The 24,936-nt window shown below is 35.4% G+C and overlaps 1 protein-coding gene across 2 annotated transcripts in view; it reads left to right on the top strand.

Annotated features, from left to right (window-relative positions):
- C10H12orf50 (chromosome 10 C12orf50 homolog) overlaps positions 1–14,696 on the top strand; it is a 32,103-nt gene extending 17,407 nt beyond the window's left edge. Inside the window, exons 7-13 of one of the 2 annotated variants that reach the window (XM_023221581.3) lie at positions 999–1,109; positions 6,361–6,468; positions 7,774–7,890; positions 9,321–9,425; positions 9,638–9,841; positions 11,548–11,640; positions 14,377–14,553. In XM_023221581.3, coding sequence (XP_023077349.1) covers positions 999–1,109; positions 6,361–6,468; positions 7,774–7,890; positions 9,321–9,425; positions 9,638–9,841; positions 11,548–11,640; positions 14,377–14,402 — 764 coding nt within the window. In that variant the 3' untranslated portion in view covers positions 14,403–14,553. Of the gene's footprint in view, positions 1–998; positions 1,110–6,360; positions 6,469–7,773; positions 7,891–9,320; positions 9,426–9,637; positions 9,842–11,547; positions 11,641–14,376 lie in introns of both variants that reach the window. The other variant, XM_026454607.2, reaches the window with a different exon arrangement.
- The last annotated feature ends 10,240 nt before the right edge of the window (positions 14,697–24,936 follow it).

The raw sequence follows: 24,936 nt of genomic DNA, 5'->3' as shown, positions 1-24,936 counted from the left end.
ATATAGGGAAGGACAGATTGCAGGCCCGCACTACTTAGAGGAGAAAAAACAAAAGGAAACAAAAACAAAAGAAGAAAACAAGTTAGCAATGAACATTAAAAATAGCAGATTATAAAGACAATTATATGTAGTTTTGCTTTATATTATGCTTTTAAAGGCTTTTTATTTTTAAATAGTTTCAGTTAATTCCTACATACCCTTCACCTAGATTTCCTTCAAACGTTAGCATTTTACCACATTTGAATTTTCAGTCTCTCTAAATACACACATTGTTATTATAATCTTCTGACCTGTTTGAGAGAATAAGTTACAGACATGATAGCTCTTTGCGTTTACATAACTGTAATATAAATACAAAAATCAGAAAATGGCCACTGATACAATATCATTTGCAACCTTCTTTTCCCACAAATTTGATCAATTATGCCATTAATGTCTTTTATAGTAAAATACATTTTTCCCCTGGTCTAGCTCGGATCCAATCCAGAATCACACATTGCATTAGGTTATCATGTCTCTTCTATTCTGCTTTTAATAGTTTATTTTAGAAGAAAATTATCCAGAAATGCCTGAGGAAAGCTGAGAGTATTATTTAATTATCAGTGTAATTAGCATTTTGTAGTCAATAGTGACTCTAATACTTTTTATCTGATTGTTCATGGTGAACACATAAAATCCAAAGCAATATTATAAAATTTCTTATATGAGAAACATATCAAACTAAATACATTATGTATATATAATAGTATTAGATTGCTTACAATTTTTAAATTGCCATTGAATAAGTAATCCAAATAGGAGACTGTACTTGCTTACTTCTTTATTGACACAGAATTTAAAACTCATGTATTTATGAATTTATTGTTTATCAGATCACGGTGCAAACAATACTTGCATTAACTTTAAAGCTTTTTTTACTTTCATCATGAATTCTATCATAAATTTCTTATTTAAGCATCTACCAATTACTGGGGTGACTTTTTTCTTCTTATTTCTAGGAGATAGTCTTACAGTTCCGACAAAACTTAGCCAATATGAAAGGCAAAGTGAAATAAAAACATCATTGCACGGGAAACCAAAGACTGACATTGCTGCTTTTGAAAATGGAGGTGAGTTAATTTATTACTGATTGACTCTGAATATATCATCACATAATAAATGAGTCTGAATTTTATCTTTTACAACTAATTTTCTTTTTTTGTCTATGCCATGTTTAACACAAGGAATTGGAGGTATATCACAAAATCAGTTGCTTTCAGAGACCAAAATCTCTGCCAAATACCTTGTACAAATTTGTGTTCAGTGTGTAAGACATTCCATTTTACATATTTTAATGAGAAACCTGTGTGTGTGTGCATGTGTGTGTGTGTGTGTGTGTGTCTGTGTGTAGGCTCAACTCCAGACTATAATGAATTCAGGTATTATGTATGTGCTGTAATATACTATAACAGAGCTATAAATGAAGGAGGCACTTAATACATCATTTGATTGAGTCTACTTTTTAAAAATTAATTAACTAATTAATTAATTAATGAGACGGAAGTCTCACTCTGTCGCCTAGGCTGGAGTGCAGTGGTGCGATCTCGGCTCACTGCAACCTCTGTCTCCCGGGTTTAAGTGATTCTCCTGCCTCAGCCTCCTAAGTAGCTGGCACTACAGGTGCGTGCCACCACCCCCGGCTAATTTTTGTATTTTTAGTAGAGATGGGGTTTCATCGTGTTGGTCAGGCTGGTCTCATACTACTGACCTCAGGTGATCTGCCTGCCTTGGCCTCCCAAAGTGCTGGGATTACAGGCATGAGCTACCGAGTCCAGTTTACTTAAAGTCTACTTTAAAGGAGCTATATTGAAATATGTATCATTTGTCATCACTTTCTAACTGTGTATTATAGTTTAAATATTTTGGAACTACTTTTTAGCATAAACATGTTGGAAAATCTGTCTTTCGAACTGAAAATTCCAAGCGTTTGTTTTGAAAATATATAGACACTTTGTGGGGAGGTTCAAAGGTGTGGCTGGTAGGAAGAATGTGTGTGAGGAGTAGGAAGGAGGTTGAGAGCAGGTATCAATAAGTACCAGTATCTCTTAGGCATATTGGTGATACTTTCTGCTGTTCTGGTGTCAGCCATTTTCTTCTGTGTGCGCCTCCACCTTTTTTTTTTATTTTGGTGCTAAAGTAATATGATTATTTCTTCTCCTTTCTTATATCTGCAGCAGTTTTAGTCTAGCTGTTTTAGTCTAACTGTCATTGTTTGGTTGCCTTGAAGCAATACATTTTAGCTACAAATTAGAAACACTGGCAGTTTCTCCCAACAGAGTTCACACTGTCTATATAACCTATATAAGTGGGATCCACTTAACCTGAGCAGTTCTAATTAAACAGTTTGTTGAAATATCATTAAATCAGGTTGCTTTTTTGGTTAATAAAAGGTTATTTTCAACCATTGATAAACTAATGTTTTCATATTAAAATAAACTTTCCTTCACATTGTAACATTAATAATTTATTTCCTACTTTGTTGGGAGTTAGAAAATGTGAGAATGTCATTTATTGTCATTAGTCTATCTAATATTAATAATATCGTTAGAGTACTGAACTAGTTGGAAAGCCATATCAAAAGAATATTTAAAAAATTCTATTATCTGGTATACTAAATTCTGGTATAGTCAGGCTTGTTGATTTTCCAGGCATCATAATGTTCTCTGTGTCACTGGATAAAAGAATCTTCTGGGTATATGTGAATGATACATATCTCTAAACATATTTAGGCTCCTGTATTCATAAGACATCTTTGAAATGAAGATGATCAAAACTGAAATTATAATTAATGAGTTAGTATTCATTTCAAGAAAAATACTTGAGGCATTGTCTTGTCTTAATATTATTTTAATGTGTTATTGCACTTTAATAAAGTTCACAGATTGAAATGAATAGCTTGTTAAAATTTTACTTGTGTATGTATCAGTATAACCATATTTATGGTACTCCAGATGGCTCCTTCTCTCCAAGTCAATAGTCTTCTCCCAATGGTAACCACTATTCTGATCGCTATTACTATAGGCTAATTTTGCATTTTTTGACCTTTATATAAGTGGAAATACACAGTTTGAACTCTTTTAGTTTGGATTCTTTTACTTAATGCTCTTTGTATTAGACTGATCCATGCCGTTGATTGTAGCAGTATCTTTTTTTTTCCTTTGCCCTAAATATCTATACATAGATAGATATATACCACATATACTCACACATATTTACATATAAGACATATACTGTTACGTGTACATATATATATAAAAACACACATGGGCATTTCTCTATGTATATAGTATATGTACACACACAGTCGACACACACACAAACACAATCACAATTGATTATTGTTATTCCTGGTAGCTGTGTTCTATAAAGTTGACATGAACACTGAATTAGCAAACACTGAACCATTGCTCCTCGGGGAGATATGTACACACACACATATACATACATCTCACACACATTATAATCTTAAATCGTAGAAATTACTCATTCTGGTATATTCTGTTTTCCTTATTTTACAAAAGAGAAAACAAAGGTCAGAAGTCTTAAGTGACTGTCTTGAGGTTGCCCCACCAACAAGCCTCAGAACTGGGATTCAAACCCCTTCCACCTCTCCCCAGAGCCAGAGCTTCTTCCACTGTGCTGCGCTGCCTCCTCCGGTCTCCAGCCATTCTCTGGTCATCTCTGTATGAACTGAAATGAGAATGCTGAGCATTGCTATTGCTAGACCTCAGCTAGGAATGTGTGGGTCCAGCAATTCAAAATTTCCACCACTCTGCATACGTTTGCAAACAAACAAACAAACATAAAAACAATGCATGAAAGGACCATGAGTATTGACATTGGGATTTGACGGACAGTATTTCCAGTTTGGGACTATTATTAACATTCTTGAACATGTCTTCTAAAGGCCATATGCACAGCTTTTCTTTGAGATTAGCTCGCTCTGTGTCCTTACCCACAGTTAGTATTTTCAGTCCTTTACCTTTAGCCTTTCTGGTGGGTGGCTAGTGGTACATCATTGTAGTTTTAATTTGTATTTCCCTGATCACTCATAATGTTGAGCACCTTTTCATAAACTTATTGGCCATTTTGACTTTTTCCTTTGTCTGGTGCATTTTTAAGTCTCTAGCCCATTTTGAATGTTTTTTTTTTTTTTCTTATTGATTTCTATAGATAAATCTGGATACTTTCTGACAACCTACTGTCCTGTTCACTAATTCTCTTCCTCTCTGCTCTTTAATCCATATTTTAAATTCTAATCTTCTATTTGACCTTCTTATTGATTATCTACTTAAATTCAGTTCTCTATTTTGATAACGTTCCTGTTATTTTTTTGCAACTTCCTGTTTGATTATGTTTGGGTATCTTTCATTTTCCTCAGGTTTTTGCTCAATTGTTCTGTCTCACTGTGCCTTCTAATATTGTATTTGATGCTGAACAATATGGATAAAAATTACATAGTGTATGAATGATGTTATTTCTCCACAGAGAAACTTTTCTTCTGGCAGGCCACCTTGATTCTGTGAAGGACTAGTTTTGGGCTTTATTAAGGATGATGTAGTAGATGATACATTATTTTTCCTTTCTTTGAAGGTATAGTCCTTATTCCTAGGATAAGACCCTTACCCCTAAAACATTGCTTTACTGGGTTATCAACTGAGACATGGGATGTTCACCAAGATACCTCTACTCTGGCAAGGCTTGAATGGCAAAATTTACCTCCCAAGCAGCATGTAGATGCTGAAATCTCTGACCAGTTTTTAGCCTCCCAGATGCTATTTTTGCTTATTTCCTGGGGTTCCACTCTGTACTTGAAAAGTGTGGGAGTCAGATAACAATTTAAAGGGAGTTGTATGCCTATTTCAGAGGAACTTCTTTGTTGTTCTTCCTTTTCCATTCCCCCCTCAATTTTAAGCCAATTAGACAGTCCCAGACTTTTCGGCTCTTTCTTTTTCACCTCCTTGGTGTCACTTTCTGCTTGTTATTTCCTTACATGATGAATTAGACATGCTTTCAGGGAAAAATCTGTAGTGAGTGTGGAGTGTAACTCCTTCAGGGAAAAAAACCATGGTGAATGTGAACCTATAATTGACTTTGTGTCCCTCCATTGCTCTCAGGCATTGCAGTCACATGCATTGGGTGGTTTTCCAATCAGCTTGTTTTGGTATTTTATAGTTGTTTTAGGATGACAGTTATTCCGATAAAAGCTATTTTGGTCATGGCAGAAACCAAAAATATTTTTGACATTTTTATCACTGGTTTTGTGTAAGCTCCTTGAGGCCAGGAACTGCATATAATCAATCACTATAGATAAATCTCTGTAGTAGAATGCCTGGCACGTTATGTGCACTCAACAAATACTTATAGAATAAAGGGTGATACGTTTAAATGCCCTGAATGACTGGGTGAAGGTAGACATGTTTATATGATTTACAGTTAACTGGAGGTTAATTTGTTGGAACAATGAGCCAAATTTTGCAGGGTAACTTCAAGCAATGGTAAACATACATTCTTATATTTAGGTACAAACCATTAAATGGTGGTTTTTCTTTGAGTTGGGAAAATCCCAATATGATGGAGTTTTTGAGAGGAAAATAGAGTGAGTTTTTTTGGCCACAATGCTTTACAATTTAGGAATGTGTTTTCACTACCAAATAGCAATGGTAAAGTCACATTGGATTATTAGAAGCAGTATAGAAAGATAGTTAAATGTGATTTAAAGTACTCAGTAAAGGGTCTGATTCCTAGAAAATGACTCCATGAATGGCAAATATTATTTTAATAGTTCTGCTGATTTCTCCACAGCTTGGTTCACATTTGGTTGTCATTTTAAAATAAGGTTGTTTGAAACAAATATTTTATGTTAAGAAAAGGTAACTTGTATGGTGAAGAATATTGGAATTTTGTATGTAAAGTTAAAGCAACTATGGATATTTATCATGGAAAATAGAAGTCCTTGGGGAAATATGGAAACTGCTTTAATATATCTGAAGATGTTATATGGAAGATAAATTACATTTACTCTGAGTATCTCTCAAGGGTAGGACTAAAGATTATTATACATTAAGGAAAATTTTGTTGACTCTTAATTTTCTTTCAATGATCTATATGTAAGTTTACATACTGTGTATTCATATACATATATATTAATACTCATGTATTAATCTAAGCATATAAATGTATGGAGATGGATATGGTATCCCTGAGAAGTGTTCAAAGAAAGGTGGACAAAAGGGGTATTGTAGAAAATGTTCCTGTATTGAAAGCTAGTTTGTATCACTTCCTGCCATTGTTGCCACTGACAGTAAGGTTTTGTCATAGGAGGTGACTGTTATGTTCCACAGAGGGTCATATTTCTTGGAGTCAATGAAAGTGAAGCTTTAACTGAAGAGAAAGAAATCACCATATCAAAATGTTCAAATACTAAAGGTAATTAATTATTATATAATTTTGATACATTCGTAATTTGGCTAGACAAGTTAAAGATAAGCTTGCTTGTTATAAAAACCAATATAAGAGGAATGGTAATAAATCGAAATATACACTGAATAGGAGTCAAGAGCTCTAAGATCCAGTCCTGGCTCTGTCCCTAATTGTATGACCATGACAATTTATCTTTCTTTAGTTTTCTTATCTGAAAAATAGCCTGTTGGACTATATAATTTCTAGTATTGCTAGTTCTAAAGTTATTGGCTCTCTTAAATGGCAACACCAAGTCCTTTAATTTATAATATCAGTATAAATGAATTTTGTTAGAAAACATTGTTTGTGAACATTGTGAAGAGTTTAATCTCAAAAAGACTTCGTATTTTATAATTATTGCTAACACTAGTCTGTGAATAATCAAGAGATATGATAAAATGCATCCCCTATAATTTTACATTGCCCTTAACTGTACTTAGAATCCACCAGCTGGTATCTCTCTGCTGAGTGCCTCTCAGTCACAGACTTAAAGCACAGCTGTCCTGTAATTAGGGGGCTTCACATACTCTCAATCAAAATGTAAACCCATTTTATCTACCATCTCTACCATTAAATATTCTCAAGCATAGGAAAGGTTGCCTGTGATCAAATTATTTTTGTGGAAAATTGTAAATCTTTCTCTCATTTTCTCACTCAGAGATGGAAAGGTTTTCTCTAGCCCATCAAAGAAACTCTGAAAGCTATTCTAATATGGTAGCCACCAACTATGTATGACTCTTTAAGTTAAAGCTGAGTAAAATAAAAACTTCAGCTTTTCATTGGCACTAGCCACGTTCCATGTGCTCAATAGTCAGAGGAGGCTAGTGACTGCCATATTGAGCAGCACAGATTTAGAACATTTTCATAATTGTGGAAAGCCCTACTAAGGAGTCCTGATCCAATGCATATAGCAGGTTAAAGTTGTTACATTGAAAATATTTTCAGAACCCCAATTTAAATGGGACCATTCAATGTAAAAACGTAAAACCTTTTAAATCTTTTGTATGGAGATATTGAAAATACTGCCACGAGTTTTTATTTACATATTGAAAATGATGGCTATAGATTCAGAGTTTTGTTTTGTTACTGATGACATTTTGAAATCCATGTGGCAACTAGGGAATGTTAATGATGCTTTTCTCACAATTCATAAATATATACATTATTTTAAAGAGATGTTCCCATCAAGTAATGTTTGAATAGTGAAATGCCAACTGAAATGCTTTTTAAAAACTAATATTGACATTTTATTTTCTTAATTTGCTTTAAAAGATAACAAGGACAGTCCTCATCCAAAGCGTTCCCTAACTACCCGACTAGTACCTACAACGCATGTATTAAATGCTACTGAGAATATCAGTATGAAGTGCAGAGAGGACCCCTCTTCAAGTGAGACATTAGCTCTATCACTTTTTGGCCTTAGATATATTTGTCTTACCATGGATTTGTTTTGCTTATTTAAAATAGGTTTTTAAAAAAGAAACAAAAAAGGTTTGAAAATTATTCAGAACTAAGAATTAAAGACAAAATATCCTCTACTAACTAACTCTGACAATGAACTGTGATGTAGGTCCTAGTAAGTTATATGCTCTCCCACTAGTTTAATTTTGGTATTAAAATTAATAATACACTACCTGTTTGGAAGATTCTCTAGCATAACATTTTAAATTGTACCCATAGTGGAATAATACATTGGCAGCTCTTTATTATGTTTTGGATTAGTTTTTATTAGTTTGGCTTCTCCTTGACATTCAGTTCAGTAAGCTACTTCTCTTGATACAGTTAAGACTTGTGAATCTTCCTGATCCCTTCCCTTCCTTCTGTTCCTTATTTTATTTATTGAACCCCTATAATATTCTTGGATCGCAGCCTGGCACTGATGGGAATACTTGTTATTTGCCCTCAAGAAGCCCAGTTTAGTGGCACTTGTTAAAAATATGGACTCCAAATCCTTGCACTGGAAGTGTGGGAGTGGATCAGGGCATTATATTTGAGGAGGAGACAGTGAATCAGAGCTTTATTGAGGACTTAAAGCTTAAGCTGAGAGTTAGGGCACAGAAAGATTAATTCATTTACTGTAGAGAACTAGTGTAATCTACACTGTATACCTGATGTTCAGTTTCTCTGTGCAGTGGTCACTTGTGAATTTTCAGGAGCTCTGCACAGTGAAGTAACAGAGTGTCTCCTCTACAAAACTGTTTTAAGATTCACTGGAGATATGTACCATAGAAATTCCTGAAAAATTGAAAATACATATAAAATTTTTGATTTAAAAATATACAAACAAAAAGTGAAAAATTTAATATTCTTAGAACTTATAAATTCTGATTGCTGGATCTTGACCAAACTATCTGTATACCCAACTTAAGAGCTTAAAAGAATACGGTAAAATTCACGGAAAGTATTTTATGTTAATCCAACTTCTTAAGAAGTAGTGGTTTTGGCTAAAAAAGTACAGAAAGATTGATGTTGAAAATAAGAGTTCTAAAACCACTTAACAATAGCATTATAATGAGATTTATAATTATATTTTGAATGCAATTTTATGTTCTTTTAAAAGAATCCACACATTCCTTTGGAGGAAAGTATTTTTCTTTGAGGAAAGCTACTTATTGAAGGTTATTTCATCAATCTATTTCTAAGATAGATTTTTTTTGGCACTTAAAAATAAATCACCTTTTGTTCTAAGAAGTAAAGTATTAGAATCTATTTTTTCCTCTTGCTTGACATGTGGATACACAGATATGTAATTATCACCTACAGTAATTTCAGAGATGAAAGCATCTCTTAAAAAACTGTAAAATTTGTATATTTTCAAGTGAATGATGTCCAGCCAGTGAAGAAGCCTCATTTTAAAGGTGTGAAAAAAAGAAAATGGATTTATGATGAACCAAAGAACTTTCCTGACTCTGGAATGAGGAGAGGTAAGGTGTCCATATATGTGATATTTCTAAACTGTAATTAAAAAAAAAAAACATTCAATAACAGATATCTTCTACCTGAAAAACAAATTACTGTCATGTGACGTAAATGTTACTTTAAGGGTCAACTCAACTTCAAGTACTTATAGGGCAATATGTTATTTACGGGTGTGAAACCAGCCTGTTTTACTCCTCACTCTCACCTTTCTTTACAGCAGTACAGGTCCCAAGTCCCCAAAATAAAATGAGTTATCATCGTAACAATAAAAATCGAAATGCTGAGAATGCATCCTATATCTACGTTCAAAGAGATGCTGTCAGGACTGTCGCGTCGAATGCACCTCCCCGCAGCAGGCCCATGCATGGGTCCTACAATAAAGTCCATGTTAACAAGGAACCCAAACCCAACCTCAGTCCAGGTGAGGTCCTTTGTTGATGTGGTTTTCTCTTGTCTGTGGTTTGCATTCCCATGGAATTTCCTGATGGCTTGACTAATCTTCACTACTACCTACTCCCTTCCCTGGCCATCACCACCAAAGAAACTAGTGAGAGGATTTCTTCCATGTGTAGTCCTGTACATGATTTAAAGGATATGGAAGAAAGCTCATGTTGTGTGCAGATGACTTCAGATCACACCTCCCTAGAATTTTTTCCTCAGAGCACTGCACTTTGTTCCTCCTGGACAGCTTCATGTTGCTCAGGAGGATTGTTTTTGAATGGCTGACATTTTCTTGTTCCACCAACTGTGTTGTTCAATTATCACTGTCAGGCCAGTGCCTTGACTTTTCTGTAGGCCTTCATGATTATTTTCTGAAAGGGTTAGTTTGGGGGCTAACTGCCATTTGACAACCTCTCATCTCTCTCACCATGGATAGATTGCTTCTAAATCATTTCATCAAATAATAGGCAAAGTCATTATATGTCAGAAAGTACAAGACTACAGGGGAGAAGAGAATCAAATCTCTTCATCTCTTTCTTCCTGTGTCTCAGATGGATTTTGCTCTTTTGAAGTTGGGTTTCTCTTCTCTAAACTTAACAAAATGCTGCTCAATTCTATATGATTTCATGTTTGTATTTTTCCAAGTTCATGGTTTAGGTAGTGGAGTTCTGAATATTTTGAACTTATGGAAACATAAGACTATATCTTTCTTAGTTTCTTCTATAATTTAAGAAATTTTTTCAAAAGTTTATGGGTACATGGTAGGTGTATAGATTTCTTTTACAATTTCAATATACATTTGCATTATTTAAATTATTTTTCTCTTTGCTTTAGAATAGAATGATATATGGATGTCTATTTGTGAATGAGGATATTCTTAGGTGAATCTTATTTTTAATTTTATTTATTACTATTCTTTTATTTATTGATATTGTTATTGTTATTATTGTTTTACTGCAAGTGGATGGCTGTGAAGAATACAATGAGTACTAGAACAGTTGCGAATGTCTAGGTTTGTGTGAAGGTGCCAGAGTTCATACTCTATATTGCTTTTGCACCGTTAGTGCAAATGTCAACACAAGAGAAATGCAAATTATTGGTCTTATGGATCATGCTTTGAGAACACAGCTGCATAGTAATATTTGAAAACACAAATATAACATTGTTAGATAGTAATAGAAATGTAGATACGTCAGAGAAAAAGAAGTATTTAAGGACCAGGTCAGGATATAAATGCTTTGGCTGTCTGGGGCAGTGAGTTCACTATTGCATCATACCAATTACTGCGACCATGGAAGTCACTTCATGGAAGGACATGGGACTTGGGCTGTACCTCATAGTTTCACAGTTTTTAAATAAGGGCTATAATAAACATTAGCAGAATTGATGCAAAACTATGATGAAGTAATGCAGTGAAAGTTTTTATTACATTTAGATATCATACTCTCCTGTAGCTTACCCTTACTTGAAGCATTGAACAACCAATTAAGAATCTGTAACCATGTTCATTTATAACTTAAATGGTCTTAATAAACTCACTTGTATCCCTGATGCTTTAGCTTTGAAATGGTAAAATGAATTACTTAGAGAATAGCTTCACCCCTGAGATGTTTATAACGTTGAAACACCCTTGGAATGTGATTTTAAAGGTATGAAATATTTCATTCTAGATTTTTTTTCCCTTAGACAAATATATGTCAACATTGTATAATGATTCAGCCTGGCAAAAACAAATTCCTTTTTCAAAAACATATTCAAAAAGTGGAAAGATATATCCAGGTAACTATTTGTAAGTGTTTTTAATATAATGCAATTCCGAAAATGAATAAGTTTTTAAGTGCAAAGAGTATTTTAGAAAACATGAAGATAAATACAAATTTCAAGATATATATGCACACTTAATTACTTGGAGTTTAGTAGATATCTTGTCTACTAGTAATTTAATTTTGCTGTTTTACTGTGTTCCTCTTTGTCTATTTTTCTGTGTTACCCAAAAACGTTTTTATACAGTTCTTTCCTGGGGAACAAACAGTAATTGCAGCAATTATGTAATATGCTAAGATGCATTTTTTGCTGTGCTGCAAAGCAAATATATAAAACTATTTCAACATAAGACATTAAAGCTTTGCTATATCTACCATAGCCAAATATTGCCTGGTACAGGCTGACAGGATATCCAAGATGAAATTTCTCAGCCAATAGGCTCTGAGGGACTGTGGTCTCCTCCTTGTGGAACCCTGTGCTCTAGGAGACTGGGGTTCCTTTGGGACCTCCTCAGGGTAGAGGTTTGTTGTATCCCTGACCTCAGGTTGTTCTTTTGCTGAACAGCTTGGTGTCTTTTTCCAGACTGTCCTGGGCTGGTTCGGTAGATATGGAAATCTACAGGGGATAAAATGCTTCCGATTACTTCTCAGACAACTGAACATTTTAGAAAAAGTTCCAGTTAGGGAACTCCCACTGACTACAACTGTGACTCAAGGCACAGATGTGTGTTATACGTTTTATACTGGGGACAACTGTTTTCCATTTTTCCCCCTTCTTTCCCAAATCATACTGTGCTGCGAGAGAACTCTGCTGCAGTGCTATTTAATTGATTATACTTTCTCCTAATTTTGTGTGAATTTTCACATGTGATAGCACTGAATTTGGGGGGTGGGGAAAGAGGTGAAGAGTTGATGAAAATCCTGGGTGAAACTTGAAATTGTTGAGCTCTATAGCCTTTTCTCCTATTGTCCTCTTATGGGTGAGGTGATATTTGGAGTATTAAGGGAAGTGCTCCTCCCTTAGCCGTGTCGTAATGACTTCTCTTGTCTTTCAGTAGCCTTCTCCCCTCCCATCCCAGATAAACATGAATTATAGAAGGATTTGGGAAAGGAAGGGTCACTTCAGCACATAATACTTGTACCATCTATGTCCGGTACTAAATGGCTGTATTGCAGTTCCCAGATGCAATCTAGGCAGAAAAGCTTTGATGAGAAATTTTTCAATGTTAAACCTGGGTTAGGGGGAAGATAAGCCATGTCTAATATGAGAGGCCTGGAGACAGCTTCTTGGGATTTTTCGAGTGCTAAGATTGCGTGGGAGGGCAGTTCACATTCCTGTGAGCCTCAAGTGGGAGAGAGTTCATGGGAGAGAGGGCCAGTGGGTCCAAATGAAGTCTTCTGGCTGGGGTTAAAAGGATAAGCACCAGAAAGAGGCTCTTGTTGAGCCATATTGGGGTGGGTCGGTATTTAACTCTAATCTCGACAGATTGCTTCTGTCAGAGAGCCAAGGAGAAACTGAGCCAGCATCCACTGACCAAATCCTTGTTAACTAAACTATGATCTGAGGACTAGCTGCAATGGCATCACCTGGGAGCTTTTTTAAAATGTAGAATCTCCATCTCAGACCTGCTGAATAAGAATCTGCATGTTTAGCAACGTTCCCAGGTGATTAAGATACACATTAAATTTCAAGAAACCTTAGACTGGGTATCTAGACCACCATTAAAGAAAAATAAGAGCCCAGCACAGGATCCACCCATGTCAGAACTGTTGCAATTATATTATCTTACTAACACTCTCACAGCAACAACCATTCTCTCCTGTTCCACTTCCAGAAATTAGGATCAGTAGCAGGGAGGTGGGGTACAGAGAACCCTGAGAAAAAAGTTTAAATCTGAATGTGACTGAAATATAAAAGTGAGATGCCTAATAAATCACTGAATTGGACTAAATTTACATGCAGAGGAAGAATGAGGACTTAAGAAATTAGATTTTATAATGAAATAGATTGTTTTCTTATTTTCTTTTGATTGGGAAATGCATAACCTCAAAATGTTTATCTTTCTCAATTGTTGTCATCACCAGAATAGGAAGAGAAAGATTAGCTTATGTTTCTTCTTGCACATATTCCTGCAAGGTCACAGAGCAACATTTTCAACATTTCCCAGTGGACAGATGGACTGCTGGAGGAAAGGAGGCAGTAAACACAAGCTGCCATGAGTCTGTTCCTCTAGGGCCCTGGCAGCCAAGGCCACAGAAGTGTAAATGGACAGGAGAAGCCTTTTGGAAAAATGTTATTGGATACTGTGGGGATAATGAAATAATAGAGGAGAATGCACATGTCTGTGGGAATTAGGGGCAAGAGCTGAAGGCAACTGGAGATGTCATTCTCATTGGTGACCTTCTCTTGAGGCCACATGTCCTTTGTAATAGGGATATTGCTGGTGCGAAGGAAGGTGCTTGTCTCCATATGACGGAGCCTTCATTCTGTTCATTCTGCATGCCCCATAGGACAGCCTTATATACGGTGTCACTTCCATTCTTTTCCACCCCTCCATCCAAATGCAAAACATAGTAAGCATCAAAAAGAAGTGGACTATTTGAATGGCATTTTGAAAATTTATAAGTTAAAACAGTAAGATTAGTTTTTCTTTGTCTTTAGATTTATGGCAAGAAATTAGCAAAAGAAGAACAAAATATCGGTGCATTAAACAAGAAAATAATTGAAATATTTTGCGTATTTTATTATTAGAGCCAAGAAGAAATGGGAGCAAGTAAACCTGGAGGTCGAGAGAAGAGAAAAATGAGAAAAAAGTGCCAGACATCATCTGATTTACAATCAAAAGTGAAAATTCCAAGAATGAGATACTCAAGTACTCCATGCTACATAGTGGATAGCCAAAGATGATAAAAATGCAAATTCTGAAAATAAGATGCAGGAAGTACATTGTGCTCTTTCAAAACTGATAAAAATGCAAATTACCAACAGCTAGTGTATTTATGTAGGTCTGGAATTCATTTCGTGCATTACTCCAAACATTTTAATAAAATTTAAAAGTTTGACAATTAAAATCATTCTTTAATTGTAAACCAAGTTAGATTGCACAGATTGAGAAGGAAAATTGTACCTTTGATTTCTGTTTTGCGATATTCTTTATGGAGGAAACCTCACTTCTTATTTCTTTACCTGGATTTTAAGCTGGGCCCTCAGCAATGATAACATATAAAGTATAAATAAATTGAACGAAGTCCCAGCTTTACAGTTTGGTGATGAATGTGTTAGAGGGATTCCAATAGAAATACACTTTAATGCGTGGTAGAAAGAGACAAAGATGGGTTTATTATTCAGGGCAGTTGTTGAACAATGTTTTAATTGGCAGTTACAAAATCTGTCTGCTGAGGTTTGCTAGATTCAAACCGAAAAATAAACATTTTCCTACCATGAAAATAAAAATTATATGATTATATTGGAGTAAAGGACAAGCTTAAGAAAACAGTGAATGAATAACATGGTGTTCCAAATGTCTTAGTGATATTTTAAGGAATTAGTAACTCCAGAAGCATAAATATTTACAAGTGAAAGAGAGACATCATTTGAAAACCAATTTTGATTTCTTTTTGCCCTTTTTAGAATTGTGTTTTGTATAGTACTTGTAAATTTAATTTTTAAAATTGTCATCAAAATGAACCACCTGCAGGGACTGAAACAAAAACTTAAAAATTTATTCTTTAAACTGAGAAACACATTTGAAAGCAATATAAATAATTAACATTTAAAATGATGTAACATTTAAAATGATGTTTTTGTAACTTTGTAGTATTTATACTTCTGAGTTTATTAAAGCTTAGAAATTCACTAAGACTTTGGGAAGTCTCATTTATGTTTGCATGCATTTTATGGTTATTATCAGTTTTTTCAATATTTATTGGGGAAAGGAATCAGGGTTCTTAGAAATATTTTATTTTACAGCATCTTTATAATATGTGGAGTAATAAAGCATAGTTTTTGGCTTCTAGTGGTGCTGTGTGTACACACTTTCAAGAAAATGGGAATATAGGTATTTATTTTTTGTCAAGGCAGCAGATAGAAATGAAAACTGTGGGCTGGGTGCAGTGGCTTATGCCTGTAATTGGAGTACTTTGGGAGACCGAGGCAGGTGGATCTCTTGAGCTCAGGAGTTTGAGACCAGTCTTGGAAACATGGTGAAACCCCATATCTAACAAAAATAGAGAATTAGCTGGGCGTGTTGGTGCATACCTGTGGTTCTAGCTACTTGGGAGGCTGGGGTGGGAAGATCACTTCAGCCTGGAAGGCAGAGGTTGCAGTGAGCCAAGATTGTGCCACTACAATTCAGCCTGGGTGACACAGTGAGACCCTGTCTCAAAAGACAAAATAAATAAATAAATAAATAAATAAATAAATAAATAAATAATAAAATGAAAACCGTACCAGCAAAATATCTTGGCTGGATCGTTTTGAGAGGGATGTAAGAAAATAGCTGAGTTGACAGGCTGTCTAGATTGAAGCTGATAGGAGACACAATTCCATTTAATGAACAGATCTATATCCTAAAACTTCAACTAGTTATGCAGAAGAAAAGTTCTAGGAAGACAATCCAAAAGACCTTCCTGAAGTACAAATTCTCAGTGTGTATCCTTATTGTATATTAAATGCTGAAGAATCAATGAGGAAAGAGAAGAATCTGAAGGAAGTCCTGAGCGTGATTGTACCCATGTTGTTCCTGAATATAAATGGAAAGTTTTATTATGATAAGCTTTGTCTGAAGGATCACGTAGATGACAGCATTAGCCAACTCTGTTTGTGTGATTTAGGAAAAAGGCAATCGGTTTAAATGAGGGTAAACTACAACCAGGGAGGAAGAACGTAGCAAACCTTAAAATAAGAATATATAGGAGACAACAAAATAAGTAAACAACCAAAAAATCAGCTAGCAAAAACCTATGCTTGCTGATTCCTGAGCATGCAAATAGTGCATTTATTCTTAAGTTTCACAATGCCAGTGGGTGGATAATTGCTTTTCTGTCACATCTAAAAGCTTTTGATACATTTCACCAGAGTTCCATGACTCTTCAACATGCAGCATTGATAAAAATGATAATAAAAGTAGCATCTATTAAATGCTTAGTATATTAATTGGCTAAGACTGCTGTAACAAAGTACCACAAATTGAGTGTCTTAAGCAACAGAAATTTATTTGTCTCACAGTTCTGGAGGCTAGAAGTCTGAAATCAAGGTGTTAGCAGGGTTGTTCTTTTCTGAGGGCTGTGAGAGAAGCATCTGTTCCAGGCCTCTCTCCTTGGCTTGTAGATTGCTGTCTTTTCCCTGTGTCTCTTCACATGATCGTCCTTCTATATATATCTCTGTGTCCAAATTTCCCCTTTTCATAGAGACACCAGTTATATTGTATTAGGGCCCATCCTAATGACCCCATTTGAACTTGTCTCTGTAAAGACCCTGTCTCCAAATAAGGTCACATTTTTAGGTAACAAGGATTAGAACTTCAACATATGAGTTTTGAGGGGGACATAGTTTTGAGTAGGTCTCAGACAAATTCACTGTTTACATTCCAGTCTCCCTATGCCTTTAAATCCTTTCATCTATAGTAAACAAAGGCAGATCTGGCATTTCTATCTCATTCACTCTTGGCCATGTTTTTGGCCCATGCTGAAGCCAACAAACGAAACAGAACTGTCTCTTTCTTTCTATCTCTTCCTTTTTTAAAAATTTGAGACAGCATCTTGCTCTGTCACTCAGGCTTGGATGCAGTGGCAGGATCATAGCTCATTGCAGCCTTGGCCTTCTGAACTCAAGTGATCCTCCCACCTCCACCTCCTGAGTAGCTGGAACTACAGACATGTGCCGCCACACCTGGCTAATGTTGGTATTTTCTGTAGAGACAGATTTTCAATATGTTGCCCAAGCTGGTCTTGGACTTCTGGGCTCAAGAAATCTACCCATCTTGTCCTCCAAGACTTCTGGGTTACAGGTATGGGCCACCATGCTCAGCCAATTAGAGTTCCTTATAACTCCCCAAGTTGCCACATTAAATGCAGAATCTTTGCACAGTGGGTCTATGTCAATAAATTTGGTTTGATCCAACTTTATTTTCTTTCCACCACTATTCACCCCCTTTAGTATCCATTCTCAGATATATTCCCTGTATTTCAATCTGTATAAATTAGAAAACTCAAGTAGTTCTTTTGGAGTATAGCACACCTCCTCATGGATCACACTTTATACCTCATCTTTAGGGGGTTCAGTCTAGTTATAGGTCTAGTATCAAAGAAGGATGGTGGGGTTGATCTTGAAGGGAATTAGCATCTTTTAAGGCAACTGTCAGGGTTAATCTCAGATGGAGGTGGAGAGGTTGCTTCTAATGGGAGAGGAGCTACTATTTTTAGTGGTGAAGAAGATTCAGAATGTCCTTATCTTTATCAGAGTCTTGCTAAATATCCCCTTTTCAACTTTCAGGATCACATTCCTTCCCAGTCAATGTCCTTACTAGTTGACACCCCCTGCAAGCCTGGGAATTCTATTTGCATTGTAAGTTAACCACTTGCAAGAGGAAATCCTGGGTTTGGTTTTTCAGCAATTTCAGCCTCGTGGCTACAGGAAATAACTATTTCAGGGCAGGCATGTAACTTTCAGGTCATTTATGGAATGGAAATGACCTGAGCTGGAAATTCAAATCCTTGAGTTCATCTTTTTCTTTCTCCACTTTCTTCAGGGGTATTAGGGGCAAGCAGCAAAGCTCATTATACTTGTTAGTTTGACAAAAATTTTCAAAGGTATCATAAACATTTCAACAGATCCTTGCCTGTTATAAGTGGTTGATTAGGAGTTTCCAGTGGTAATATTTCGCCTATTTCTATTGCCACATCATGCCATGAACTAGTCATCTTCTCTCTACAACTGGAAATAGAGTTATTAGTGTGTTTAATCAGATTATAGAGCCAATTCCAGAAACCCCAGAACTGATTCAGAAAACTCATCCTTAGGATTATACTCCTCTAGAAATACACTTGGTATGAAAATCTGTATTAGTCAGCATTATCCAGAGAAATGCAACCAATAGGATGTGTGTACATGTATAGGAAGAAATTCACTTTAAGAAATTGGCTTGTGAGATTGTGGAAGCTTAGTGAGTCTTAAATCTCATGGGGAAGGCCAACAGGTGGGAGAATCAGAAGATAGTTGTAGTTCAGGTCTGAAGGCAGTCTGCTGGAAACTTCCTTCTTGCTGGGGAGAAGTCAAGTCTTTTATTCTAATCAGTCCTTCAACTGACTGGTTAAGGCTCACCCACATTATGGAAGGTGAACTGCTTTACTCAAAGTCCACCAATTTAAATGTAAATCACATTCAAAATCACCCCCACAGAAACATCCAGAATAATGTTTGACTAAATATAGGGGCTCAGGCAGGTTGGCACATAAAATTAACCATCACATTGGACCTGGATAATCCAGGGTATTTTTACTATATAAGCGCAGGTGGTTAACAAACTTAGTTTTGTTTTGTCAAATAACCTAACATATCCACAAGTTCTGGGGATCAGGATGTGGACATCTTTGGGGAGCCATTTTGTTCTGCCTAACATGACTACCTTTCATATGCATAATAAAAATAGTTGTTACTATGTAGCAGAAACTATACTACATCAAATAACTCACTAAAAAATTAAATCTTCTCTTCACCTAAACAAACAATGAGATATGAAGAAGCCGCCCTGGGCCACCCCCGGCTAGAGATGTCAGTCTTGGAGCCATTATGTTAAGTCTCCTCATCAAGGTTTCTTCCCCATTACCTTCCCTTTTCACTTCTGTAAGGGTGGAATAGATATGCTGTTTATCTTCCTATCTGTTACTCTAGCACACATCAAAATCTACAACTTGTGAATACCACATTTAATTTTGAGTTTTCTGGCAACCAAGACAAGAAAGAAAACATAGTTATATCAGAAAATTATACTAATGCTCCACAAAAGCCTTTTTTTTTAAGTACTACTTTTGAAATGAAACACATTTTGTGTAGATCTAACTGAAATTCATTCAATAAATGTTAAAAGAGCACCTTTGAGATCAAGCCCTCTGCTACATGTTCCAGATACAAAGATAAATCAGGTCTTTCTCTCTAAATGCTTCTAATATAATGAGTGATGCAAACAAATGATTTAAGCACTTATGTGATGTACTGTGTGCCACAGTGGAAGTACAGAATAGATGCTGTGGGACTGTAAGAGAAGGCATATTTCACAGATACTTCACCTGACAGTCTTGCTTGACATTGTGTGGTTTGCAAGATTTCTTAAACATTTCTTGCTGCTAACATTCCTCTATATGAGGAGTTGTGTCGACTTATCGTCCTGCACGTGGTGGTGGCCTGTCTGGACACTGGGACTACTGTAGGATAAAGGAGAAATTGTTAAATTTTAAGGAGCACTTCCTTTCCATTTTAAAACAGAGAACTTGTGCTTATGTGTTCCTTTGAGAAATGTTGCCAAGAACATTAGTTTTAGAGTGAACTTTTCTACTTGGACATCCACCTGCATTCCATTATGTGATTATACTAAGCATAGTGATTAGCTTATTTATTCTCCCATTAGTCTATGCGTGTTTTCAAGAAAAGAACAATGTCTTTCCTTCTTTATATTTCTCACACCTGACATTTAATTGATACTTAATATTTATTGAGTGATCTAATACCTGTCACTGAAGTTTCTTTTCCTCGGATCAACCAGAACAGTCATTAGAAATGTGGATAATTGCCACGAACCTTGTGTTTTGAGTGACTCACACTGGCTAAGAACTCCTCAGTGCCATGGAGACATGCTCCTCCTTCCAGGGTATGCTCTAGAACCAGGGATGCTGAATTCCTCTGTTGTAATTACCCTGAGGTCATTTGCAGTGCTATATGAGCGTCTCCCCCAAAATAGTGCCTCAAAGGGTAAACCTTGCTATCAGATGGGTGGAGAAGGAGAAATTGTTTACAGGATGTTAAAGGAGGTGGAGAACGTGGGCTGTTCTGTCCATACATGTGCACAGGGTCTTGAGTCTTAGGACATATTATAGCAGGAAATGGGAGGAGAAACAGGATGCAATTCATTCCAGGAGCCTGAGGCTTTTCATGTTCTACTTCCTAGAGTAGGACTCTGAGTTGTCCCAGGATTCTAAATATAAACCTGGTTTTCTATAACATTATGTAGATATATTTGGTAGCTATATTTGGTAGGTTTATTTATAACTTGAAAATATTTAGGTATATGGTGTATGAGTCTTCATATTTACTCTTGCCTGTGGCTCTGCAAATAATCCATTTAGCACACACAGGCAAAAGAGCAACATTTTCTGTCTAATTATCATTTTTTTTCCTGTCAGTTCTGTAACACTTGCAATTCTCACATGGATTGTTTCTTGTTTCTTTTATTATGCAGACTATAGACAGAAGGAGAAAGACTGGCTGTAACAAGAGTCTGTTTTTTTGCCAGGGATTTGTCATCTTAGCAAAGGAGCTAGGCTGAGCAGAGAGGCTGTGTTAATTACATTTCTAGAGTATTTCAGATGGAGAATGGATCACACAAAAGTATAATTTCAAAATAATTTCCATTTTTTATTCTATACATCCCAGGTAATTTATGGGGTTATTGTTGTATGAAATTGCTGTAGTTATTAAGGAAGCTTTGGGCAAAATCATTAGGTCTGTGTACCATTCTGCTAAAAGTAATGCATAGCGTTGTTCTTTGCTATTAACTAGAGAGTGATTTGGACAAGTAATTCAAACATGTTTAGTCTATAATCTCTAACATTGAAAATCTGTAGAAAAATAGGCCTAAGATCTAGAATAAATTCATAATTTATACCTAGGGACAGGATAAGATTCTCTTAAGTGATTATTTTTTCCTCAATAATTTCCATGCTACTTTCCTCTTATCACATTACTATTTGTTGTAAAAATAAGGTCTCTCTCTCTCTCATACACACACACACACTCACATACACATACACACACACTCACACACACAGACAGAGAGAGAGAGAGAGAAAACTTAGTGCCTGGCACATAATAACTAACTACCTGATAAATTGTAGCTGATATGTAAAAAACAGTTGTAAAGAATGAAAATATGAGATTTCAGTTTCCAGAAGTATGGTAAACTATATATTCAGAGATTTTTTTTTTCTGGAATAACACACCCAACTATGTCATATTTAGAAACAAAACAATATGCAACAAAAGCATTTTTGCAACAAAAGCATTTTTTTTCAGTGTATATCAGAACAGGTTGGGGAGAAAAAGGATTACCTCAGAGGCTAGAATGACAAAGAGAGAATCCAGAAGAGTAAGAAGAATTAGAGCTGGTGTTTGTCCTCAGGTATGTTTAAGTCTCTGCCATAGATTGTTAACTTCAATGGTCCATGAATAGGGGAATAAGAGACAAAGTTTAGGGCATGACCAGAGTTGGGGGTTACAAAATGCCAGGACCCATTAATGGTGAACTACAAAGGAGGGAACTAGAAAATGAATCCTTACTTTGCAGACAGAGGCAGTGTTAGTATATATCTTCTTCTCCTAGCATTTCTAAAGATTTTAATTTTTTCAGGTGAATTTTGAGCTTAATTCACATGATCAGGATGTACTAACAAACTTCAAGCCTAAAATGTAGTATTAAGTGTCCTGAAATTGATCTTGCCTCCAGGTACCTGGATGAAGCAAAAGTAAATAATTTGTAGTCTCTGGCTTCTAAACTTAGGCTTCAAGGAATCACAGAAGATAAAGTTCCAAATAACTTAAACATATAACCCACCCTCCAGTACTAAACATATAGAAATAGCCATTGAGTCAAGAGTAGCAACAAATGACAGAATCAGACCTGCAAAAAGTAATTAAAAGGTAAAGAATGCATTGAAAACATAAAGAATTGATAAAAGACTATTAACATTGACTAGAAATATTTGAAAAGAAATCATATAGAAAATTTAAAGTGAAAATAAAATAGTAGGAATAACATAGGTGTGATAATAAAAGATTGGATAAAAAGATTAGATATGCTACTGAAAACAGTACATGTTGAAGACTGTATTTGAATAAATTTGCCATCTTGTATCACAGACTAAAAATGAAAAATAGAAAAGTAAAGAGAGACGGAGAATGGAGTAAGAGTGTCAACCTGTATCTTCTAGATAAGACAATAGAGAAAATGGGAAAGATATGATAAAGAAAATGGTTGTAAAAATTGTTGAAAAAAACACCATCCTCAGACATAGAAAGCCCTGTGGATCAAAAAATAAAAAAGAAACAAAGAGAAACCCTCATCTGCACTCTGTATCTTTAAATAGCAGTACACCAAAAATATCATCTTAAGCAGGGAGAAAAGAGTTTAACTACAAAGAAAGAAATATTATGCTGATATTTACTCTCAAGAGGAACGAAGACAGATAATAATGGAATGATCAATGCACTTAAATAATTAGCAATCTAAAGCCTATAATCCCAGCACTTCGGGAGGCTGAGACTGGTGGATCACGAGGTCAGGAGATCGGGACCATCCTGGCTAACACGGTGAAACCCCGTCTCTACTGAAAAAATACAAAAAAGCTAGCCAGGAGAGGTGGCGGACGCCTGTAGTCCTAGCTACTTGGGAGGCTGAGGCAGGAGAATGGCGTAAACCCAGGAGGCCGAGCTTGCGGTGAGCTGAGATCTGGCCACTGCACTCCAGCCTGGGCGATGGAGCGAGACTCCGTCTCAAAAAAAATAAATAAAAAAAATAAAAATAATAATAATAATCAGCAATCTAGAAAAATTCCCATTTTTCAAAAATTTAATAGAAATTAAAACCTGTTAGAAAAATCCAAACTGAGATTTTTTTTTCCCCAAATCAAAATCTAAAGTTACTTCTGAATTATATTCCTCTGGAAAAAGAAAAGTGATTTACAAAAATAATCTGAGAGGCATAGGGAATTGTTACCAATGAACATAACATGTGGTTTAACAAAACAATAATTATATAAAGCAACAATAATACTTTCTAATTTGTAAGTTATAAAAAAACAAGGTAGAATTAAAATCTTAGACCATTTACATGCAAGTTATAACAATAGGTGACCAGAGTTAAGTCAACTTGAGTTCTTTGTATAGTTGAACATGCAAGGGTGTGTGGATTGTGCTGTATGCATTCAAGGGGAAATAGATCATAATCCAAACACTATGTGCTGCCTTGTAGCTATACACAGTGAGCCTGAAGGGTAAGATATAATTTTGATGTTGTTAAATTAGCCATGCATGCCAAAATTTATAGGATAACAGTAAGAAAACAGAAGTCATATCATATTACTGCTAAATTGGTAGAAAGAATAAAATGGAATAAAAAAGAAATAAAAAATAAAGAAAAGGTTGTATAAAAAGCACAAAATAAAGTAGCAAAAATAAAATGTATTAGTAACTATCATGTAACTGGGGCAAATTATAATGGATAAATATTTTTATATCCAGCAGTATGATATTTAAAAGAGACCCATGTAAAACTTCCAAACACAGAATGTTTGACAGAAAAAATGATAGAAAAATATATATTGGTGACTACTAATAAAAAAAGCTAATGAAAATATTAGCTTTTTTTCATTAGTAGTCACCAATATATATTAATTAATTAATTAATGTAATGTAAAAGACCATTATGACAGAAAAACATGACTAGGAACATAAACGTTTCTGTTCATCAAGCACAAACAATGCTGTTCCTTTGTACCTAACAATAAATTTAAACATATATAAAAATAGAAATGGACAGAACTATAAGTAGATATTAATCTTTCACCATTATCATAGTGAACAACATAAACACCACACTCAGCAATTGATTGATCAAGTACACATTAAATAAAGATATAAAAGATTTCTACCAATTAACAAGCTTGACCTAATGATACATAGGCTAGTGTTGTAAGCAGAATTCTAAGATGTTCTCCAGGCTTCCTGCTTCCACCCATGGTATACATGAACTGTAAAGTCCCAGGACTGTGCATATGATGGAATATCTTTCCCATGATTAAATTCTGATATATAGCACATTTGACTTTAAGAAAGGGATATTATCCTTGGTGGATACAATCTAATCAAATAGGCATTTAGGAGGTTCTGAGTTTTTATTTTGAAGAATGAAACTAGCATCACAAAAGGGAAATAGTGCAAGGGAGATTCTGTTGCTGGCTTTGAAGATGGAAGGAGCCACATGACAAGTAATGCAGGTGATATTTCAGAGCTAAGAGTGGCATCCAGTTGACAGCCAACAAAAAA

The sequence above is a fragment of the Piliocolobus tephrosceles genome, chromosome 10, assembly GCF_002776525.5.
Source record: "Piliocolobus tephrosceles isolate RC106 chromosome 10, ASM277652v3, whole genome shotgun sequence".
Classification (NCBI taxonomy): Eukaryota; Metazoa; Chordata; class Mammalia; order Primates; family Cercopithecidae; genus Piliocolobus; species Piliocolobus tephrosceles.
The sequence above is the reverse complement of the archived record's forward strand: the minus strand, read 5'-3'. Positions and strand labels throughout refer to the sequence as shown.